The 23,450-nt window shown below is 41.3% G+C and overlaps 1 protein-coding gene across 6 annotated transcripts in view; it reads right to left on the bottom strand.

Moving 5' to 3' along the window:
- The window catches only part of KIAA2012 (uncharacterized protein KIAA2012 homolog), a 109,867-nt gene extending 97,189 nt beyond the window's left edge, over positions 1 to 12,678 (bottom strand). For 3 of the 6 annotated variants that reach the window (XM_045034287.1, XM_045034289.1, XM_045034288.1), the window contains exons 1-2: positions 12,213 to 12,678; positions 10,520 to 10,804 (exon numbers count right to left, since the gene is read on the bottom strand). In XM_045034287.1, the coding sequence (XP_044890222.1) occupies positions 10,520 to 10,804; positions 12,213 to 12,296 (369 nt within the window). In that variant the 5' untranslated portion in view covers positions 12,297 to 12,678. Of the gene's footprint in view, positions 1 to 10,519; positions 10,805 to 12,212 lie in introns of those variants that run through there. The other 3 variants (XM_019838490.2, XM_019838491.2, XM_045034290.1) reach the window with 2 other exon arrangements.
- Between the last annotated feature and the right edge of the window lie 10,772 nt (positions 12,679 to 23,450).

The following is a 23,450-nucleotide window of genomic DNA, read 5'->3' as shown; positions in this document are numbered from 1 at the left end:
CCCTCCCCCGTTCATGCTCTGTCTCTCTCTGTCCCAAATAGATAAATAAACGTTGAAAAAAAAATTAAAAAAAAATGTTAATGTTTATTTACTTTTAAGAGAGAGAGAGAGAGTGTGAGCATGAGTGAGGGAGGGGCAGAGTTAGAGGGAGACACAGAATCAAGTGGGCTCTAGGCTCTGAGCTGTCAGCACAGAGCCGCACGCGGGGCTCAAACTCACAAACCGTGAGATCATGACCTAAGCCGAAGTCAGACACTTAACCAAACTGAGCCACCCAGGCACCCAAATGTCTATTTGTTTTAGAGAGAGAGAGAGCAAGCAAGTGAGAACGGGGGCGGGGGGACATAGAGGGAGACAGAGCATCCAAAGCAGGCTCCACACCGTTAGCACAGAGCGCGACGTGGGGCTTGAACTCATCATTGGTGAGATCATTACCTGAGTCAAAGTCAGGGTCTGAAACCACTGAGCTATCCAGGTGCCCCAAAGTCCAAACTTTAAATTTTTTTTTTCAACGTTTATTTATTTTTGGGACAGAGAGAGACAGAGTATGAACGGGGGAGGGGCAGAGAGAGAGAGGGAGACACAGAATCGGAAACAGGCTCCAGGCTCTGAGCCATCAGCCCAGAGCCTGACGCGGGGCTCGAACTCACGGACCGCAAGATCGTGACCTGGCTGAAGTCGGACGCTTAACCGACTGCGCCACCCAGGCGCCCCCAAAGTCCAAACTTTAAAAGAGAGGGTGACCACCCGTTGTTGTTGCACCTGTGCAGGTGTGATGTGACTGGAGCCAGCCTTGGAGATGCCAGGTAAGTGCAACTGGAGTAGAAGTCGGGGTGGGATGGAAAGGGAGAGATGTTCAGCCACTTGCAGCTGTGCCTGGGAAGTCTTCTCCACCTCCAGCCTGACTTCAATCAGCTTTGTGTAAACACTACCATTCTCAGTCAGTTGTTTTCTCTGCAGGTTTAATTTCTGTGATTCTGTGCAAATGATACTATCTCTCTCCCATATGTCTTTGGTGATGATATGTTCCTGGATATCAAGCCATTAAAAAGAGAATCATAAAGCCGTCTGAATTTTTCCAAAGTTGCAATGTTGTAACAGGGCTTGATTCTTGGCCAAACAATTTAGCATCAAAGATTTGATGAGCCATATGTCACAAATGCAAAGGTGCAACAACTAGAATCAAAACCAGCAAAAATTAAGCTTTAGTTCTTATAAGAGCTTGGTCTGCTTGGATTTGAATCCTGGTTCCACCAGGATTACTAGCTGTGTGACTTTGGGGAAATTACTTGACCCATCTCTGCCTCAGTTAAGAAACTGTCAAATGAGCATGATAAAAGTATATACCCTACATGCAAAAAAATGAAGTTGGACCATTACCTCACAGGATCCACAAAAACTAACTCAAAGACCTGAGTATAAAAGCTAAAATTATAAAACTCTTAAAAAAAAAAAAATAGGAGAGGGGTGCCTGGGTAGCTCAGTCGGTTAAGTGTCGACCTCGGCTCAGGTCATGATCTCACAGTTTGTGGGTTTGAGCCCCGTGTTGGGCTCTGTGCTGACAGCTCAGAGCCTGGAGCCTGCTTGGGATTCTGTGTGTGTGTGTGTCTCACTCTGTCCCTGCCCTGTTTGCACTCTGTTTCTATCTGTCTGTCTCTCTCTGTCTCTCTCTCTCAAAAATAAATAAACATTAAAAGAAAACACAGGAGAAAAGTTTCATGACATCAGATTTGGAAATAGTTTCTTGAATATGATGCAACTTGTGCATCAAAGAATACCATCAGCAGAGTGAAAAGGCAACCCAGAGAATGGGAGAAATTATTTACAAATTCTATATCTGATAAGGGATTAATATTCAGAATATATAAAGAACTCCTGCAACTCAAAAACAAACAAAACAAAACAGCCTTATTTTAAGAATGGACAAAGGACTTGAATAGACAGTTCTCCAATGAAGATATACACGTGGCCAATAAGGACATGAAAAGATGCTTAATGTGTCTTATCATTAAGAAAATGCAAATCAAAACCACGATGAAAGGCCACTTCACATCTGTTAAGATGGTTCTATTAAAAACAAACAAACAAACACAAAAAACAACCCAGAATATAAAAAGTATCAGTGAGGGGCGCCTGGGTGGCGCAGTCGGTTAAGCGTCCGACTTCGGCCAGGTCACAATCTCACGGTCCGTGAGTTCGAGCCCCGCGTCGGGCTCTGGGCTGATAGCTCGGAGCCTGGAGCCTGTTTCCGATTCTGTGTCTCCCCCTCTCTGTGCCCCTCCCCCGTTCATGCTCTGTCTCTCTCTGTCCCAAAAATAAATAAACGTTGAGAAAAAAAAATTAAAAAAAAGTATCAGTGAGGATGCAGGGAAATTGGAACACTTGTGCATGGCTGATGGGAATGTAAAATGATGCAGCTGCATCTATGGAAAACAATATGGCAATTCCTCAAAAAATTAAAAGTAAAATTACCATATGATCCAGCAATTCTACTTCTGGGTATATACCCTAAGGAGTTGAAAGCAGGGACATGAATTGATAGATATATATTTTTTAAGATTTTATTTTTAAGTAATCTCTACATTCAATGTAGGTCTCAAACTCACAACCCTGAGACCAAGAGTTGCATGCTCCACCAACTGAGCCAGCCAGACTCCCCAAACAGATAGGTATTTGTACACTCATGTGTATAGCAACCTTGTTCACAATAGCCCAAATATGGATGCAATCTAAATGTCTATTAACTGATGAATGGATAAACAAAACATGGTATATACATAGAGGACTATTATTCAGCTTAAAAAAAATGAAATTCTGATGCATGCTACAACGTGAATGAACCTTGAAGACATTATGCTAAGTGAAATAAGCCAGTCACAAAATACTAAAAGCATAACTACTGTATGATTCCATTCAGATGAGGTACTTAGTCAAATTCATAGAGACAAAAAGTAGAATGATGGTTGCCAGTAGCTGGTGGGGAGGGGGAATAGGGAGTTATTGTTTAATGGGTGCAGTTTTGCAAGATAAAGTTCTGGGGGTGCCAGCTGGCTCAGTCAGTGGAGCATGCAATTGTTGATCTCTAGGTTGTAAATTTGAGTGCATGTTGGGTGTAGAGATTACTTAAAAATAAAATGTTAAAAAAAAAGTTTTGGAGATGGATGGAAGTAATGGTTGTACAATGATGTGAATGTACTTACTGCCATTGAACTGTATATTTAAAATTGAATGGTAAATTTTATGTTATGCCTATTTTACAGCAATGAAAAAGTACACCCCTCATGTTGTGAGGATTAAATGAGATAGTAAGTATAAAGTGCTTAGAATAGTGATGGATATAATAGTGTTATGTGTTGGCCATTATAAATATTCTCAATCTAGTATACATGGGGATCAGTGGATGAAGTACATAAAGCCTAGAAAAATAGAAGTCTACTGAATCATATATATGGCTAACTATGAACATATTACCTATAACCCAGATTAATTTGATGAAAATCTGACTTGCTTTCCTAGAATTGTAAATGGTTTTAAGGCATGTTTTGGAAGACCCAGATCTCTCTCTTTTTAAAAAAAATTTTTTTTAATGCTTACTTATTTTTGAGAGAGAGAGAGAGAGAGAGAGAGAGAGACAGAGCACAGGTGGAATAGGGGCAGAGAGAGAGAGACACACACAGAATCTGAAGCAGGCTCCAGGCTCTGAGCTGTCAGCACAGAGCCCACATGGGGCTCAAACTCATGAGCCAGGATATCATGACTGAGCAGAAGTTGGATACTTAACCGACTGAGCCATCCAGGCGCCCCTCTCTTTTTTTTTTTAAGTTTATTTTTATTTATTTTGAGAGAGAGATAGCAAGAGCGAGAGTGAGCAAGTGGGGTAGGGGCAGAGACAGAGGAGAGACAGAATCCCAGGCAGGCTCTGTGCTGTCAGTGCAGAGCCTGATGTAAGGCTGGAACTCATGAACTGTGAGATCATGACCTGAGCCGAAATCAACAGATGCTTAACCAGCTGAGCCAGCCGGGCACCCCTGGAAGAGCCGGATCTCTTTTTTTAAAAAGGCTGTTAAAGCAAGAGAGATAATTCTTTTCTCTGGAGCATATGGAATCTTCAAAATGAGACCCTCTGGGAGTTAGGAGTGAGGCTTTGGAATCTGTTGTTTCGGTTCTAAGCCTAGCTCCACCCCTTAGATGTGTAACTTCTGGCAAGTTAATTAACTTCAAGTCCCAGTGTTTCCTCCTACAAAAAGGGGGTAAAACTAGCACCCAGACCATAGGCTTGTGCAAATTGAGTGTGGTTATGTAGATAAAATGCCTGGCATACATTAAGCACTCAGTAAGTGCTGGCTATTATTGATAATACCTTCGACTTCATTGTCATGGCTGAACCATGATTTGCTCTTGATCTTTCCTAAGCACAACTACTCAGGAGCTGCTCAGATGGAGGACACTCTGCAGAAGGAGTACAGTCAAATCACTCTGTCTCCCCTTCACTGCTTTGGTGCCTACTTGACAGTTTGTTGATAACCATTCGAGCTCTGATCACTTTTTAGGAACACCATTGAACAAGTAGCAGGTTATTGCAAAAGGAACTTCTTCTTCCTGATCTTTGGTTCAAAAAGTAATTTGTTATTCTTCCTACTTTTCTATATTTTTCTATTTTGTATGATGAATCATTATGTTTAGAACAGAAAAATATATTTCTCACAATATTACTTGAAAAATAGTAGCCTGAAGATGCCTTCATGGCTTGGACATTGGCTGAAAACACCAAATGAAGAGTTAGGAGCATTCAGTATTGAGATGTGGAGAAAAATTAGGCAGTGTAGAATGCATAAGGATACACTGAAAGTGGAACAAATTTGATGTTACTCTTAAACACAGCTACATGTATAAGGAAGATGGCAGAAGCAATATATCCTTGGTTGAAATCAACTATAGTAATCTAAATCCTATTTATCCCTCAATGGGACAGAGAAATGGGATGCTCTGTGAATTGAACTTTTGAAACAAATTATTTTTAACACACTATTTAATCAATGTTCCATTGTTGGATATTTAAAAAAATATCGCCAGATTTACAAAATTCTAAAAATATAATAAGAAATACTGGGGGCACCTGGCTGACTCTGTTGGTAGAGCATGTGACTCTTGATCTGCAGGTTGTGAGTTTAAGCCCCACATCAGGCTTACTGCTATCAGTGCAGAGCCTGCTTTGGATACTCTGTCCCCCCTCTCTCTCTGCCCCTCCCCCATTTGCACTCTCTGAAAAATAATTAAAACGTTAAAAAAAAGACAAAACAAACACACTCTTTGTAACCAAATAAAAATAAAAAACATTAAAAAATATGAAATACTAAAATAATGTGAAAATTACTTAATATTTCTGATGATTTGGGAAGTACTTTCTCTATGCTTTGCTTCTGCTATGTTTCAAGAGCATCATTATTACTATCATTTAGATGCTACCCTACTACCCCAAACTATGGTTATTTAGGTTTTATAGCTATATGATTTCTGAAAAAAATTTTTTTTAATTTTATTTATTTATTTTGAGAGAGACAAAGGAAGGGCAGAGAGAGAGGGAGAGAGAGAGCCCGACTCAGGGCTCCAACTCATGAAATCATGAGATCATGACCTGAGCTGATACCAATAGTCAGATGCTTAACCATCTGAGCCATCCAGATGCCCCACTATTTGATTTCTAAATACTGAGAGGCTGAATGAATTAAAGCCCTTGGGAAAAATGATTATCACTTTAGGAATGTTTTAACAATATTTTCTTTGAAAAACAAAGCAACATGTTGTGTGTATCTAGAAGTGTGAGAACTCTGACATCTAATCTCTTGATTTAGCACTTATCTTTGCTCATTAAGAGTTGGGCCATCAAGACAGTTAAAGAGAAGGGGCACCTCAGTGGCTCAGTTGGTTAAGTATCAGACTCTTGATTTCGGCTCAGGTCATGGTCTCAGGGTCATGAGATCAAGCCCAGCATTGGGCTCCACACTGGGTGTGGAGCCTGCTTAAGATTCTCTCTCTCTCTCTCTCTCTCTCTCTCTCTCTCTCCCTCTCCCTCTCCCTCTCCCTCTCCCTCTCCCTCTCTCTCCCTCTCAACCTCCCCCACAAGTGCTCTCTCTCTCTCAAAAAAAAAAGCAAAAAAAAAAAAAAAAGAAATTTAAAGAATAAGTGTATGTTGAGCTATAAAACCCAAACACACTGCCACTGAATGTCATTAGATCCATATATGGAACTGGAGATAATGTGAGATGCTTTAAAAACTTAATTGCACCTCCCTGTGATGGGCTTTATTACTACAGGTCTGAAGGAGCTGGAATTTTGCAGGTTTCCTGATTCACAGTGCAGCCAGTATAGATCCTTCTGTAAGCAGCCCTACTCTGTCAACTATCTCCCCTTCCCTCCCACCCCCATTTTGGTTCTTTTACTTTGAGTGTGGTGTTTTTAACTCTTGAACTATATACTATTTTGATAAGGAAATACTGACCCTGAGGAACAGATAGTGTGGTGATTGGTGGGCCTAATTTATAGTACTATTTCTATCTCATTTCCCTTCCTGATCTCATCTGGCTCTTGAAGGTCAACCTCACTCTCTGTCACTGTCTACTTCCTTCAAAGTTATAGATTTTTACTTTAAAAATTTTTTATTTTATTCATTTCTTTAACAGGAGGAAATCTGATTTAATTACATATGTACAGGGAATCCACATAAACATGAAAGATTACCCATAGATTTAAATTTAATTTTTAAAATACCATGACTTCATAAAATTCTATGACTTAAAAAATTAATGTTTGGTAAAAATGTATGTATGAGTAAAAATATGACTTTTAATTCCACCACCCATCGTTAAAATTTGACATGTATCCCCCTGCTTATATAACTAATTTTTAAAAATTGGAATTACATTAGAGAGATGATGTTTTCTATATTGCTAGTCTCGAATTCTGGTGCAATTATCTACATGACTGTATAATCTTAAGTGAATGACTCGAACTCTCTGTGCTTTAATTTCCTCACCTCTAAAATGGGATAATAATAGTACCTACCCTCAGGACTTATGAGAAGCATACATGAGTTACATACAAAAAGTACTTAAAGCAGTGGCAGGAACATAGTAAATACCCAAAAAATGTTAAAGAACTTTGGTGTTTTTATTATATGAATATTACTTTGTAACCTGACTTAAAAACATACTGTGGATATTTTCTCATGTTCTTCATGACTACTACATGACTTTATTGCCCAACCCCAAATCCATTATATGACTGTACTATAATTTATTTAATTGATGTTTCATTGTTGGATGTTTATTATTTTCAATGCTTTGTATAGTAATAAATAACCTGTAGTAAACATTCTTGTGCATAAATCTTTGGGCACATCTCTGATTATTTCCTAAGGCAAATTCCTAAAAGTAGAATGCTAAATCAGAGTATTATATAGGCTTTTGCCAAAATGCCCTTCAGAAAAGTCTTGTGAATGTGTGTTCCTAATATATGAGATGGCTTATTTCCCCAGAGCCTTCCCAGCACCGGATATTATGATTTTAAAAGCTTCTTGCCAGTCTGTAGGTTTCATAATCAGATGGTGGTCTACAGTTCACAAAGCTCTCCTCTTCCAAGCTGTTCATTTTCTTTAATCCCAAATCCCTTCAGGTTGCTCCTCCTATTTCAACCTACAATGACCTTTAATCTTTTTTTTTTTAATGTTTATCTATTTTTGAGAGAGAGGGAGAGAGAGAGAGAGAGAGAGAGAGAGAGAGAGACAGAGCATGAGCAGGGAAGAGGCAGAGAGAGAGAGGGAGACACAGAATCCAAAGCACGCTCCAGGCTCTGAGCTGTCAGCACAGAGCCTGATGCGGGGCTCGAACCCACAAATAGGGAAATTATGACCTGAGCGAAGTTGGACGCTTAACTGACTGAGCCACCCAGGCATTCCAATGTCCTTTAATCTTAAATTTCTACACTGTAACTAGTTCTTTTCTTTCTTATTTCTTCACACCATTTCTCTTCTACCCATTTGGTGGTAGAATACAGTGTTCTGTTTCGTTACAAGTGTGTGTTATATATCTGGTTAAGTGGGTACCACAGGAAGACAGGAACTTCCCTTTTTCACTGAGCCCAAGTCTAACCCAAATGAAGCCATCCCCAAATAGACTCTTCTACTTTACAAAGTAAAAATATCCCTGCTGCCTGAAATATTTAAGCCATATTGACAAGTGTCTGAAAGCTGTGGAAGGTATTCTTACTCTTAACAATAAGTTAGCCTATACAGCAGGGTCCAACCAGGAAAAAGAAACCACTCAAGTATTTAAACACAGCAAAAATTTAATTCAGGGAGTTGGTTGCACCGGTGATTAGAGAGCTCAGAAGCCAGAAATATGGTGAAGCAACACTGAGATTTGTAACATCAGGAAACCAGCACCATCCCTGGGCTCAAGGACAGAGGGAGGAACAGGTAGGGTCAGCTGGAGGAACCTGGTGAAGAGTCACACTGGGCCTGTCTGTTGGGAGCTGGACCACAGAGGTGATGCAAGTGTTCCTCACCACCTGCAGATAGAATGGAAGGGAAGAAATATCTTGGCTTTTCTCTTCTCTCTCTCCAGTCTCCTTCCAGTGTCTCCCACTGGCAAATTCAATTAGAAGCCAGTTGACACAGATGTTTGTGGAATTATATATAGTCTGTGGTCAACCCTACTTTTGTGTAGAGCAAAGTAAGTTAAAGGTGAGGAATGAATGTGAGGGCAAACAGGCCAAGTCCTGGCACAGTGACATCTGGAGGCCCTTCCAAGTCCATGGACAATAGGGCACAAGTGCAAAGCATGCCTGCCCTGGAGAGGTCAGCAATCCCAGGTTTGAATTCTGGCTCTGTCATTTACTAGCTCTGAGACCTTGGCCAGGTCACTTAACTCCTCTGAGCCTCAGTTCCCTCATTTATGAAAGGGGGCAAGAAAAACCATATGTCACAGAGTCACTGTGAAGATTAAATAAAATACTTCTCATACAATACTTCTCTGTATTTTGAAAGAATGAAAAGGGGCAGAGGAATCTTTCCTTTTAGAAGCTCTGCCTAGGGTGGGGTAGGTGATAAGTTGCCCAATAATGATACTGGGAGATGATGTAAGAAACACTGGAAGTATCCTACATGATCGATTTATTCATTCCACAAACATTTATGGGTACTCACTATTTTCAGGAAATGATTTAGACATGGTCCCTGCTCTCAAGGAGATGGTGACAGATGGACAAAGTGATAAATGGCAATGCATGATTGTATGGGAATGTTCACAGAGGAGGGAGCAATGGGATATCTCTGCCTAAAGAAGTGGAGAAAACGTCACTGAAGAAATGACATCTGAGTCATATTTTGAAGGGTAAGCAGGAGCAGGAGAAGCAGATACAAAAGCATAGAGTCAGGAAAGGGCACAGAGTATTTGGGGAATGGTAAGCTATTCATATGGGTAGGGTCTCGGGTTCACAGTTCAGGTGGTGGTAAGAACGAGGGGTAGATGTGGCTGGATATGGAAGAGAAAGTCAGCGTGAAGAGCCTGGTATAGATAGCCAATGACTTTATCCTGTGGGGAATGAGAAGCCAGCAGACTTTTAAGCTAGGGAGTGGGGGCGCCTGGGTAGCTCAGTTAAGCGACCGAGGCTTGATTTCTGCTCAGGTCAGGATCTCGAGATTCGTGAGTTCAAGCCACATGTCTGGTTCTGTGCTGACAGCACAGAGCCTGCTTGGGATTCTCTCTCTCTCTCTCTCTCTCTCTCTCTCTCTGCCCCTCCCCAACTCTCAATCTCTTACTTTCTCTCTCAAAAAATAAACTTAAAAAAAAAAAAAACCAACTAGGGAGTGACCCAGCATCTATGGCCTAGAATTGTATAAAGTGATACATCTTCCTAGACTCTCTCACATGGCCTTGCCAAAGGGCTGATGCATGCAGTTATATAAAGCAGGGGCCATGTGGACATCTCATAAGACGTTAGAACATATGAATCAGAAAAATGAGCACAGGAATTTTCCCTTAACATTAAATTCAGAATGGAAAAACTCATTAACTTCTGCAGATGCTGAAGGGCTCAAGGTAAATATTTAAAATGTTCTCCCTCTCATTTCCACAAAGCCAAAAACATCAGAGGTATGATGATGATGCTTGTGGCTATGAGACAGGATTTCAAGGATTCTGATGAAATGTCTGCTGGCCTGGATCTGTCTGAAGCTGAAAAGGACTTTGTATTACTCTAACGGAAAGGAAAATACAAAATGATGGTAATATAGCCCTTTATCCTTTCAGAGCCTTTTCACATACATTATCTCATTTAAGCCTTTTGACAACTGAGTGAGGCAGATGAGGCCAAGAGTACAATCCCATTATAGAGATGAAGAAATGGAGATCCAAGTGTTTTATACCTTCTCTAGGGTCTGAGAAATTATAGCCAAAGCTACAACTGGATTTCTAGACCCACAGGCCAGCATCTTCCCCAAACCCAGGACTGTTCTGCCTACCTGTCCCCTTCCATATGCCAGGATGGCTTCTTTGAGATCCTGGAGTGTGTGCAGTTCAAAACCCAGCCTCTTCCTGTGGCCTTTGGAGCGGTAGGGGCCTTTTCTCCTCCCGTCGGGTGTCCATGCTGATAAGGCTAAACCTTCTGAGTAGAGGATCAGGGCTCCCTTTCTAGTACTGAATGTTTTAGGAAGAAAGAGGCTCCAGGTGTGCTGGTTGGCAATGCCGTCATCCTGCGGTTTGCTGACCAGGACATAATCTTCTGGGGACTTCCAGTTCAAGTAATCCTGCAATGGAAAGAAACCACCTTGATCCAAGGCCCCTTTGTAGCAATACTACTTGTGCAAGGTGTTTGACATCTTTTAGTTTTTTAAATTATTTTTAAAAAATGTTTATTTTTGAGAGAGTGCAAGCAGGAGAGAGGCAAAGAAAGGGGGCACAGAGGATCCAAGTGGGCTCTGTGCTGACAGCAGCGGGCCAGTTCTGGGGCTCAACTCACAAACCACAAGATCATGATCTGAGCTGAAGTCAGACGCTCAACTGACTGAGCCACCCAGGCACCCCGACATTTTTTTAGTGACTGATTTTCTCTGAATGCTTCCATGGTGTCACAGAACACAACCACTCTTCTTAGCAACTGGTTTTATTCTCCACACCTCAGAATTAGTGGAACCCAGAGCAGAGTTCTGTTCTGTTTTACCCTCTGCAACTTTCAGGAGAGCCATTCATGCTCAGAGTCTTAAATAGGGTAGAGTGTAGGCTACAGGCCAGTTAAAATTTCCTAGTATGCAAATAAGTAGTCAGAATCATCAAGGGCAGCAGATAACTTTGAAATTAGAGCTGGACTAGCTGGCAGTTTAAATAGGGGAAAACCGTTCCAACCATCACTTCGACTGTACACAGGGAGAATTTCTATACATTCCAGATGCTATGTAACATTACCTAATTTGGCTATTTAGGACCCTATAAAGTAGTTGCATATCTTGTAAGTAAGTGAATGCTGCTGGCTACAGAGGTCCTTTGAAACTTTATATGTCTTTTAACATAGCAAAGGTCAAATATCACGACAAACTACCAAGACAATGGAAATCTCTGTATGATCCAAAAATTTTCAAAGAAACCCCACTGGATTTCTTATTCCTGGCAGGATTCAATGAAATAAAATTCCAGTACAAGGGAATTTTGCCACCTCTTTAAAATCTTCTAAAATGAGATTTATTTTTATTGTTTAAAAAAAAATTTTTTTTTGGCCTATGTTAAGTATGAGTCCTCTGGGTTGAATTTCAGACAGTTCAAGGAAGCCATTGAAATGGCATGGACATACGCAACATTTCAATCACAGAGGACAACTTCTCAAAACCAAACAGCCATCAATTTGCCTAGAACCCACATGGAAATTCTGATCTTGAACCAAACCATCTGAATTCTAGACAATCTGGAATCTCCTTCAGTCTAAAGCAAATGAGACTGTAAGTTAGTGTCCAAGGGGAAGGAAGAGGGTCCCAGTGGCAATATTGATGTGCAAGCAAACTTTCTTATTTTCTTGAGTTTTACCAAGAAGGGGAAGTCTACCAGTGACCCCCACCACCTCACTAACAAACGGAACCAAAACACACATGGCTCAGCCCCAAATGGAAAAATAGAGCATTCCTTTCCCGCCCCCAAAATATGCCTTTATTCAGCTGTAAGACTTACCTCTGGTTCAAAATAGACTTCTAGCTTCTGTTTATTCTGGACCAACTTCCCATGTCCCCGGCTCAGTAGAGAGAGCGTGAACATGTTTCCCTCCTGACCACCCTTCTCAAGGGCAGTTCATCTTGGTTTTGAAGGCTGAAAACTGGTCACACCTCAAGATTTCCTGAGCTCAGCAGTGAGCCCTAGAAGACCACAAACACTGGGCCTTTTATTAAATACATTTTTCCTTCGTACAGCAGCTTCTTAATAACAACCAGCCACACAGTTTAGACAGTGTGTGTCTTTGTCGGGAGAAAAAAATAAACTGCAAACTCAGACTCCTCAAGCTCTGGATTGTCTATTCTCTGGGCAACCTCTCTCTTCTCTTTGCCTGTGCCCTTGTTGTCCCTTGGTCCTGTTGCTCTGTTACCGGCTTTGTGCATCTACAGATCTGGGCCATGGCACCATCCTTCTCATTGTGAGCAGAGGTTGTTTCCTGGTTGCTATGGCAGCACAGGGAAGTGAAGTCTCTTAAACCAGCCTAGGCAAGGCAGAGACTGCTGAGGGCAGTGCTCACACACTGAGGTGGGGGGAGAGGGGGGCGGGGGGGAGGGGAAGGTTTAAGGGACTAGGCTCAGATTTCAAGTCTTGATTGCAGGAGCAGGGGCGATATTGGGATATTTTTTTGGTTATAGTACTCATCTTGCTTTTAGAAAGTGTCTTTCCCTTTCTCCTGGTATGCAAGCCTTACACTGTCAACTAACCATTAACAGACTCAGGGGAGTCATCTAGGTCACCTAAAGCAACCTGTGACGTTTTCCTTGGCTAAGCTCCAGCATTATTCAACTGGACATGAAGCCTTTTTATGGTAGTTGTTGCTTTGAGTTCAGATACCGGAAATCTCCAGATTCCTTTGTATATCTCACTTGGGCAACTTGCAATCTCCAGAGGGGGTTACTTGGGAGATGTAGGTGAGGGAGGGGCATTTGGTTATCCCAATGACTGGGAACCACTGCTGGCATTTAGCAAGCAGGGGCCTGAGATGCGACATGTTCTGCAGTGTGTAGGATTGTCCTACATGATGCAGAATTTTCCCACTCTGCATACCAGTAGCACTTCCTTTGAGAAACATGGCTATAGTCTGGGCTGCTTGGTTCTCCTTGATGCTGACACTATGAGGACAGGATGGGGGAAGAGCGTCAAGAAACCAAAGGACTCTTGCTGGTGATCTAGGACCTTGCTTTGGCCTGGAAAAGCAAACTGCCCTGTCATTTGTCAGTTGAACCTCCAGGGCAGCCTTGTGAGAGTGCCCCCTGCTGACCTGTGTGAAGAAGTACAACAGGCTATAGGCCCCGTTACCTTTAAAAAAAGAAAAAAGGTTTTTAAAAATGTTTTATTTATTTGAGAGAGAGATAGAGACAGAGAGAGAAAGCAGGGAAGGGGCAGAGAGAGAGGGAGACATAGAATCTGAAGCAGGATCCAGGCTCTGAGCTGTCTGTCAGCACAGCTCAGAACCTGATGCAGGGCTCAAACTTGTGAACTGCAAGATCATGACCTGAGTTGGAGTTGGCCATTTAACCAATTGAACCACTCAGGTGCCCTTATGGGCCCTGTTACCTTTTAGATCTTCCTCTGTAGTGGCAACTTTCCCAGGAGGCAGGCTCAAGTCTCATGAGGAAGAAGTACAGGTCATGCTATATAGTTAGATTGGGTTTATCATGGAAAATTAAGACATTGGATGCAGAGGCCCCAAACTGAATATAGTCAAAACCACAGTGGATGCCACTTCAATACACATTAGAATGGCTATTACTAAAAAACAAAACAGAACAGAAAATAAATATGTTAGTGAGGACACGAAGAAATTGGGACCCTTGTGCACTATTGGTGAGAATGTAAAATGGTGTAGCCACTGTGGAAAACAATATGGCAATTCCTCAAAAAATTAAACACAGAATTACCATATGATCTAGCAATTCTACTTCTGGCTATATAATCCAAAAGAAATGAAAGCAGAAATTCAAATAGATATTTAAATACTCATGTTTATAGCAGTGTTACTCATAGTAGCCAAAATATGGAAACAATTCAAGTATTCATCGACAGAGGAGTGAACAAAATATAACATATATAATGGAATATTGTTCAGCCTTTAAAGGAAAAGAAATTTGGACACATGATATAGTACAGAAGAAACTTGAAGATATTATGCTAAGTGAAATAAGCTAGTCATAAAGGGACTAATATTACATGATTACAATTATATGAGGTACTTAGAGTAGTCAAATTCATAGAGACAAAAGGTAGAATGGTGTTTTCCAGGGAAAGTAGGAGGAGGGAATAGAAAGTTAGTGTTTAATGGGTACAGAGTTTCAGTTTGGGAAGATGAAAAAGGTCTGGAGATAGGTAGTGGTGATAATTGTAAAACAACATGGATGTATTTAATGTCGCTGAATGGTACACTTAAAAATGATCAAAATGAGGGGCGCCTGGGTGGCGCAGTCGGTTGAGCGTCCGACTTCAGCCGGGTCACGATCTCGCGGTCCGTGAGTTCGAGCCCCGCGTCACGCTCTGGGCTGATGGCTCAGAGCCTGGAGCCTGTTTCCGATTCTGTGTCTCCCTCTCTCTCTGCCCCTCCCCCATTCATGCTCTGTCTCTCTCTGTCCCAAAAATAAATAAACGTTGAAAAAAAAATGATCAAAATGATAAATTTCATGTTATGTATGTTTTACCACAATTAAAATCTAAAAAAAGAAAAGAAAACAAAAAATGGAATTTATCATTTTATAATCTGAAGACCAATTGGTCATAATTATTTTGGAGTGAGCTCCCCACAGCAGGTAAGACAAATTCTACAAAATGAGGGTTCCAAATAGTTTACAAGGGTCTCTTTTTTTTTTTTTAAGTTTATTTATTTATTTTGAGAGAGAGTCCAAGTAGGGGAAGGGGCAGAGAGATAGAGAATTCCAAGCAGGGCTTGAACTCACGAACCGTGAGATCATGACCTGAGCTGAAGTTGGATGCTCAACTGACTGAGCCACCCAGGCGCCCCCGTTTACAGGGGTCTTAAGCTACAGTTACTCCCTCTCTGTCCCTTTGAAGTGCAAAAAGGACCTTCAACAAAACTTTACTGAGCAAGATATATTAATTATATATATGTTAATATGTAATTATATATATAATCTAATTGACATATATTACTATGGTCCCTGCCCTCAAGAAGCTCCCAGAAGGGTGAAAAGACAGGCATGTATGAACCAGCACCCGAAAGGCGATGTGACAGATATGATCATGGAGATGGAGAGAAGTAGGTGCTCCAGGAAAAGAGGTGGGGAGGTGATGTGTGGTGGGCCTTTATAGAAAGCTATGAAGAGGGGCGCCTAGGTGGCTCAGTTGTTAAGCGTCTGACTCTCAGTTTCATCTCAGGTCATGATCTCATGGTTTCATGAGTTCGAGCCCCACGTTGGGCTCTGCGCTGGCAATGTGGAGCCTGCTTGAGATTCTCTCTCTCCCTCTCTCTCTGCCCCTCCCCTGCTCACACTGTCTCTGTGTCTCTCAAAATAAATAAATAAAGCTTAAAAATATATATATATATATATATATATATATATATATATATATATAGAAGGCTACAAAGAGGAGGGATATTAAAAGTGGGCTTTAATGGACAGCAGTATATGGCAAGGAGGGAAGATGAAAGAGGATATTGCAGGAGGCATGGACAGGAAAGTTTGAGATCTCTGGAGAAGGGGCAACTTCTTTGGTGTAGCCAAAGCCACGGGTCATGTGGACAGAGATGAAGCTAGAAAAACAGGCCAGCAGGCTAAGGTCATGGAGGCCACATGTGCCCTGCTAAGGCACTTTGGACTTTATTCTTCAGGTTTGTTTGTTTATTATTTTATGAGATGTAAGAGTGGAAGAAGGACAAAAAGAATTGATGTGAAGGATTTTGAGGTAAAATCAGCAAAACATAGAAAGTTACAGGATTCAGAATTAGATTGCTTATTTTTAGTAGTATCATTTCAAACATTTTGGTCATTAAAACACATGTCATTTCCTAACCTTCATGTTTTTATAGAACTTCAGACTTGAAGTTTGTTTTCCTCACAGGTTCATAATGAGATTTATTTTGAATTTCAAAGGAAGGAACAGCCCCAATCCACTGCTGAAAATTAAATTACATGGAATATATCATAAAACATAGTAGTTCAGAGTAATCTGTATGACACTAGTTCTACTTGTTCTTTAATAAAAGACTGTGTAAAGTACTATAGAGTTTGTTGTCTCAAACATTCCTTTATTTAGCCATTTCTATGCTGTGTTGTTTGTAGTGGGGACTAAACATGGTTCTTTTCACTGTAGGCTTAAGTGGGTGAATTCCAGTAGAATTGATCTCTTTTTTTTTCTTTTAATTTATTTATTTTTCCATTTTCATTGATAAATAATTGACATACTTCATTTGGGTAGGTTTTTTACAGCAGAGGGGTGATGGGATTCCATCTGGGTTGTAGAAAGATAACCCTGAGTAAAGCATAAAGGATGGATAGGATGAGGGATGCTTATCTCATAAACTTCCAGGTGAACTTGCAGGACCTTGTAGCCCAGGCCAACTTTCTCTTGGATTTGAATGAATTAGTCAAATTGTCAGGATTAATCACTCCCTAAATGAACTTTGAGTGAGACATAGAGGGTGAAACTCTGTATCAACTGCAGTAAATTACAATTATTGCTGTTTTGAAAATGCCATTGCTCAGGGAAGAGAGTAAGGAGCACAAGAGGGAAGGGACAGATTATCTGGGACCCAAATAAGAACCACTACTGTCAGCCAAGAAATGACTCCAAGTTTCTCCAGTGGAAATTCTTCCACTGACTTTGAATTGTTAATTCACCCATATGTGGCAAACTCCAGGAAGTGACCTTGCTGAGCCTAGTTTGAGTGAGCAAAATACCCAGGTGCCCATCTGGCTCTCCCAACACTGTGACAAGGCTCCAGGCCTCTTTGGGGTTGTAATCTGTGAGCAGTCAGACCACAACCCCAAGCAGACTTCTCCTAAACTGTCATGTTTACATCCATGCTGTTTAATATGGACAATGAACAGATGTACAGATCAATTAATAGATGTTTAAAAGCATTTACTCAGTCCCCACAGCAGTTTATGGAAAGTGCATTTAGAAAGCAATCGAGGTTATTGCTATTCTAAAGTGCTTGGGAATCTCAGATGAAAGGCCCTTGTAACTGGAAAGTATTTATAACTCAAGAAGAAACCCTCCACACCCATGTTATATAACACCAACACCATCTCCTGGCATGCCTGACCTGTCAGCCCATGCAGCATGTCTGTTTAAATTACACTGTAAATTCTATAGGGTGGAGACCTTGTTTTTATGGTTTGTAAAGCATCATGAATAACCATGGCACTCTGTAAATAAATAGAAACCACATGAAACAAAGAAAAGATTTATTCAATGGCCATGTCCCCACTGCATCCAGGAATTTGTCCCTTGCTCCAAAGTGCTCAGGGTAAGTGGATGCCATTCTAGGAAAGTGGCCTGTGGGATAGTGTCAGGATCCTCATTCCCCTTTAAAGGGCAGTATGATAATGTTTTCCAGGAATTGTAATCACCTGCAGGGGCAGCCTACAAGAAGAGTCATTGATGTTGCCCTTGTTACCCAAAGAGGAAAGACCAGTGCACAGAAAGATTAAATGATTTGCACAAAGCCACAGAGCAAACCAGAGGTGAAGTGGGATCTTGTCCAAATTCAGTCCTCATCCCAGCCTGTTGTTCATCCCATTTCTGCAACAGAGTAGTAGCAACTATTCCTGAGAAGCTACATGATGGTTAAAATCCAGCAGTCAGGAAGCTGCTATGACTGAGGTCACCACAATGCCCTCTTCAGATACAAAGCTGGTGACTGGACACCATATCTGTGTCTGGCTCTGTGAAGGCCTCAAAACACTCCTATCTCCCCAACCTTGCTTCTTCTCACTTTACCTTGCAAATCTAGTTACAGGACAGTCTTGGAAATCACATTTTCAGTTTTTTGACCTCTTGTTCTAGAGGGAAAGTAGAATGAAGGTTGATAGAGTCATCCATAGTTATTTACCACAAGCACCAAAGACAAGTTTTATGAGAAAGTGAAAACAAAGGATTTTTTTAAATATAGGCTATGTAGATACCAATCAGCATCGCCTTGCATTGTTAAGTCTCCATTTGCTTGTGTTTTATACTTCCAACTAGACTGTAAGTCTTTGGAAGGTAAGGACTATGTCTTATGGTTCTTAGTACTTTCCATAGCACCCTTACATATCATAGAAGCTGCATAAAATTTGTTGCTTGCTTTTTCATATGCCCAGAGAGGTGTGCAATGATCTTTGGGCCAGTAGGAAAGATACACAAAATAAGATAATTAGGTCAAAGCCTGTTTTAATAGGCTATAGTTTGCCTATAGTACAAAGAGCTATAGGACAAAGACTGACCAACAAAAACTTGGTATTCAAGCGCCAAAAGAGCACGAAGAGAATCAGTGTGTAAGATACAGCCCTGTAAATTTGTTGGACGAAGCACAGACCTGCTGAGGATAAGTTACTTGGCTTGCTCAGAGGCTGGGGCTAATTTCTCATGTGGTGCAGGTCAGGTTTGAAAGAAGAAAATACAAAAGGCAATAAAGAATATTCAAGAATCATAGCAAGGGAGAAACTGATGACTTCCTGCTTCCTTTCTCTCTTTATGTATAAATTATGACCCCATGGCCTGCCTAGTTCAGAAGGGAGGGGACTGAAGATCTATTTATTTTAGATCTTTCTAAAGGGTTTGCTTTGAGAGTCTAAAATACTTAACTATGCTTTTGCTCAGGGCTTCATTTTATTAGTAGGAGCACTCACAGTAATTGAAGCTTTTAAATTTATGGTGGGGAGATAGTAAGTTGGAGATGAAACAAAAATCACACATTTTTGGATCTTTCATAACATGGGGAAAATCAATCACTGTTCTGGCTAGCAGCTCAGTCACTGGGGACAAAAGTAACAAACCTTCATAGGAACCAACCTGTGGAGGGTGATGAGAGTAGCAGTGATTTTAATTCTAAAGGGATAATCTCAGAGGAGATGCCATTCATCGAAACTACATGAATTCTGATAATTTGAACATTAGAATAAGAAGATAAAATATTTTATCAATGTCATTAGCATGGTTGTAGGAAAATTTCTTCTTTTGATTCTCATCAAGTATTGTTATGATGGTGTTTATTCAATTAACAAATAGATGATTTATGTAAGGCACTGAGTGCAGTGTCTGGCATATAGTATGTGCTCAATGCATAGAAATTATCATTTAACAAAAATTCCATTCCATAATTTAGAATACACATGAATTCTCTCTCCACCATTAGCACATAGTAGTGAGGTTTTACTGTACAAAATGATGTTCTGCAAGTCATTTCCTCACGGTAGGGAGTCTCATGTGGAATAGACAGTAAGTCTAAGTTGTTGGGCTGCACAATCAGACACTACTCAGTCACCTGGCTTCCAGCTCACTCTCTAAACTCTGTGATGAGAATAATTTTTATACTTTCTAACCACCACAGAGTAAAAATTGTAAGCCATCTACTAATAATTTTAGAGAAATATTAATTTGATGTCTAAACCATATATTTTTTTCAGGGACATATGTATTGTGTAACCCAAGCTATACACAAATTCTCTTCCCACCATTTGCCCACAGTGGTAAGGTTTTGATGTCCGGATTTATGCGTCCCCACCCTCAGCCTCAGGGAGCTGGGACTGACAGTCTGAGGAAGAGGAAAGGGCATCAGGGAGCCTGGGTTCGGGAGAACCTTCATCTCAAGGCCCAGGCACTGCTACAGGTCATCTTGTGAACCCATGAGCCCCTAGCCCACAGATGACCTCCCTGCCTGTTATTCAATTTTTATAGTTTCCTTTGAGAAAGTCAGGTCTTCCTGAGAATGGAGTTAAAATGCAAGTCCCTCTGTAGAGATTGAATTAACCACACTATGTAGGAATGGGACCCAGAGTGGATGTCTGAATTTGGGATGGATGGGGGAAGAATGAGGGAAAACGGGAGAAAAAGTGGGGCAAGACTGAGGACAGTATCCCTTGGGAGGTAGGTTGGGAGATCCATCCACAGCAGCTTTGCCTGCTCCCCCATTTTCCTGAGAGCCAGCCTATGCCCACGCTTCTCCAAGCAACAGGCTTAAAATGGGGAAGAGGCTGCCAACTTCTAGCAGCTTACTCTGTAAGTATACATTTAAGGAAGAAGAGAAGTATTTCCTTCTCATCTCACAGAGCAGACTCACCTGAGGCAGCAGAATTCCTTCCCCAGGGGCCAAAAGACCAGCTAAAACCCTATCACAAGTTGGATCATGTCATATGTAACAAGTGTGGTCAGATATGAGCAGTGCCGTCTGTAGAACCTCATGCTCATAGCCAGCCCTCGGTCATGCCCACTTCTGATGCCAACCTACTCTAAAGCAGGTGTCCTGGAGGAGTTGTTAGTCAAGCAGGGAGAACATCTTTGCAATAATGCCTTCCAATGGGAGACACTGAAAGCAGGAGTGGCTTTTAAGATTTTACAATAATCCTTCTCCTGATTCACTGTCTAGACATAGTTAGGTGCACAAAGGGTTAACAGGCCTTGTAGGACTCGGCTGCCAAGTACACTTAATGCTCAGTCCAGCACTCCCGGTTTGTATTCTTGCGCTGCTGGAGTGGCCTGTTCATGGCATCTGGTTCCCTGGCAACAGCTTTCATTGGCTCAATCAAAGCCCTTTCTTCTTAAGAAAGCTCCTACTGAGACGCCCACCACCACCACTAATCACCATCTTAACTCAGGGTTTGGGATGCAGCTGGTATGAAAAATAGCATTTGTGGTTGTGAGAAGATAAAGCCATGGCTGGGTTGAATACACCTGCCTTGTGTGATCCTTGCACTGGTTTTCTACAGGATGGTTGGAAATTACCTGCTTTACCACTGGGACAGAGAGAAAGTCTGAGCCAGAAAGTTTCCCAGAGCTGAAGTTCTTTGTTCGGCAGAAATCCATGAGCCTCTGTGATTCATGACTAGCTGTTTCCTGGGCTGATCTGTGATATAACTATAGGCTCTGTGCTCTGACAAGGGGCGTTGCTGAGCTGAGGGAGTTCAAACAACGAAATCCATATTGTGGAAGGCTTGTCCCCAGTCAGCCACAAGCTGGGGAAAGAAGTCTGCCTCCACTATAACCCGGGGAGTCTGGCGGTGACTCTGCCCACCCCAAGATGTCTCAGTAGCTTCAGAATAGCAGGAAAAAGTAGCCATTTGTGCAACATTTGGGGGAAAAATGTTTATTAAATTCTTTAATAAAGATGGGCATTCTTAGAGGAAATTCTTCAGTCTTCTTGAGAGTTGTTTTGAGTTTTCTTGTTTTGTCTAGGGAATATATCAAGTGAAAGTACCGAAGTAGAGATGAGAAAGAAGGCAAGCTGTTCTCACTTTTGGTTTCCCCATATCAATCCATTCAAATCATCTTATCTTGTTAAAAATCAAACCTTATCCCATGCACTTACACTCACTGAAATCTAAATACATAGCAGCATCATTCAGGAACTAAAAATGTTCAAACTTCAAGAATATTTACAAAAGATGTTGACTTTTGGCTGGCCATCCAGCCCTAGTATTTGTGTTGCCCTAACTTTATGGTTTCTCAAGAGAAAACAGTCATCCTGGTCATGGTGCTGAGATGTAACAGGACAGTTCACAATTCAGAGACAGTTAAGGTTTGTGCCTGCTCTGCTTGGGCAAGTGAAGGTCCTCTCCTGCTGCTGTGTGTGGATGAATGGCTCTCTGTATCTGATGCCAGCTTGTCCACAGCTTAGCTAGGCAAGGGCTTTCAGTGGCACTACCTCACATGTTGTTAAAATATGTTAAGGAGGGCACTTATCAAAAACATCACACATTTGGGAGCTATTTGGGAACCAGTCTTGTTCTATCTCCTATTAGATGTGTAATGGGAAAATTCCTACCCTCCCAGAACCTCAGTTTTATCACCTGGAAAATGGGAATAATAGCACCTATCCTGTGGGGCTGTTGCACAAACTAGGAGAAATGATGTGCCAGTGCCCTCACCCCCACAGAATCTGCTTAAATCATTCTGAGCTAGGGCCCTGGTACTATGATTTTTAGGAGTTCTCCAGGTGAGTCTAATGTTCAGCCAGCATTGAGAACCATAGATGAAGCAAATGAAAGGTTATTTATTTTTTAGGCTGAGGAATTCCTTGAATATCAGGGATTCTTGGGGATGGAGATGAGGAGGTTAATATTCATAGAAACAAAATTCTTTTAATCCTTCCTCAGATCCAAGAGTCACAACAGATTACAATGGAGATGTAACCCAGTACTGTAAAAGAATTCTCTCCCCTTTGAGCCCCTTTCTGAAAAAAATTATTGAGCACCTTCTATATGAATGTTTTGATATAAGATGGTATAATTGGGATACATAAATAGTACAGTCCCTGGGCTCAGGAGGCTCACAGCCTAGCAAGGGAAAATAAGACATGCTCCAATAAGCCTATATGTTACTGGGCTTGGCATGATTAAATAGTAATACCCTGAGTTGCTTTTCCCCAGGAGGAGCTTGATGGTATGGCACAAAAAATTTCAAACTACCCTGAAATAAGGGATACATTTTCAGCTTCAGTTCTAAGCAGGAAGTGATTCTTATCCTTCCTAACAGAGGATCACACACTCTGATTAAAGACCAAGAGAATTAAGACACAGAACACTTGGTGAGAGTTTTAAATTTTATGAAGTACCACACTGCCATTTTCATTAGTTAGCAGAACAGGCAGCAAGCATTGTAGGGCATATGTTTTTTTTTTTTTTAATTTTTAACGTTTATTTATTTTTGAGAGAGAGACACACAGAGCATGAACGGGGGAGGGTCAGAGAGAGGGAGACACAGAATCTGAAAACAGGCTCCAGGCTCTGAGCTGTCAGCACAGAGCCCGACGCGGGGCTCGAACTCACGGACCGTGAGATCATGACCTGAGCCGAAGTCGGCCGCTTAACCGACTGAGCCACCCAGGCGCCCCAATAGGGCATATTTTAAGGAAGAAAATCACACCTTTTTGTGATTAGTAACAGGGTGGGATGGCTTAAAACAATGTGGGACACTAGGTCTATAGATTCTAGAACCTGCAAGAAGATTCCAAGCTGAACCGCAAATGGTTCTTTGGCCATGCTATTGTAAGCTTTCACTAATCTCTCA

The sequence above is a fragment of the Felis catus genome, chromosome C1 (genome assembly GCF_018350175.1).
Source record: "Felis catus isolate Fca126 chromosome C1, F.catus_Fca126_mat1.0, whole genome shotgun sequence".
Taxonomy (NCBI): domain Eukaryota; kingdom Metazoa; phylum Chordata; class Mammalia; order Carnivora; family Felidae; genus Felis; species Felis catus.
This window is presented reverse-complemented; position numbering and strand designations above follow the sequence as displayed.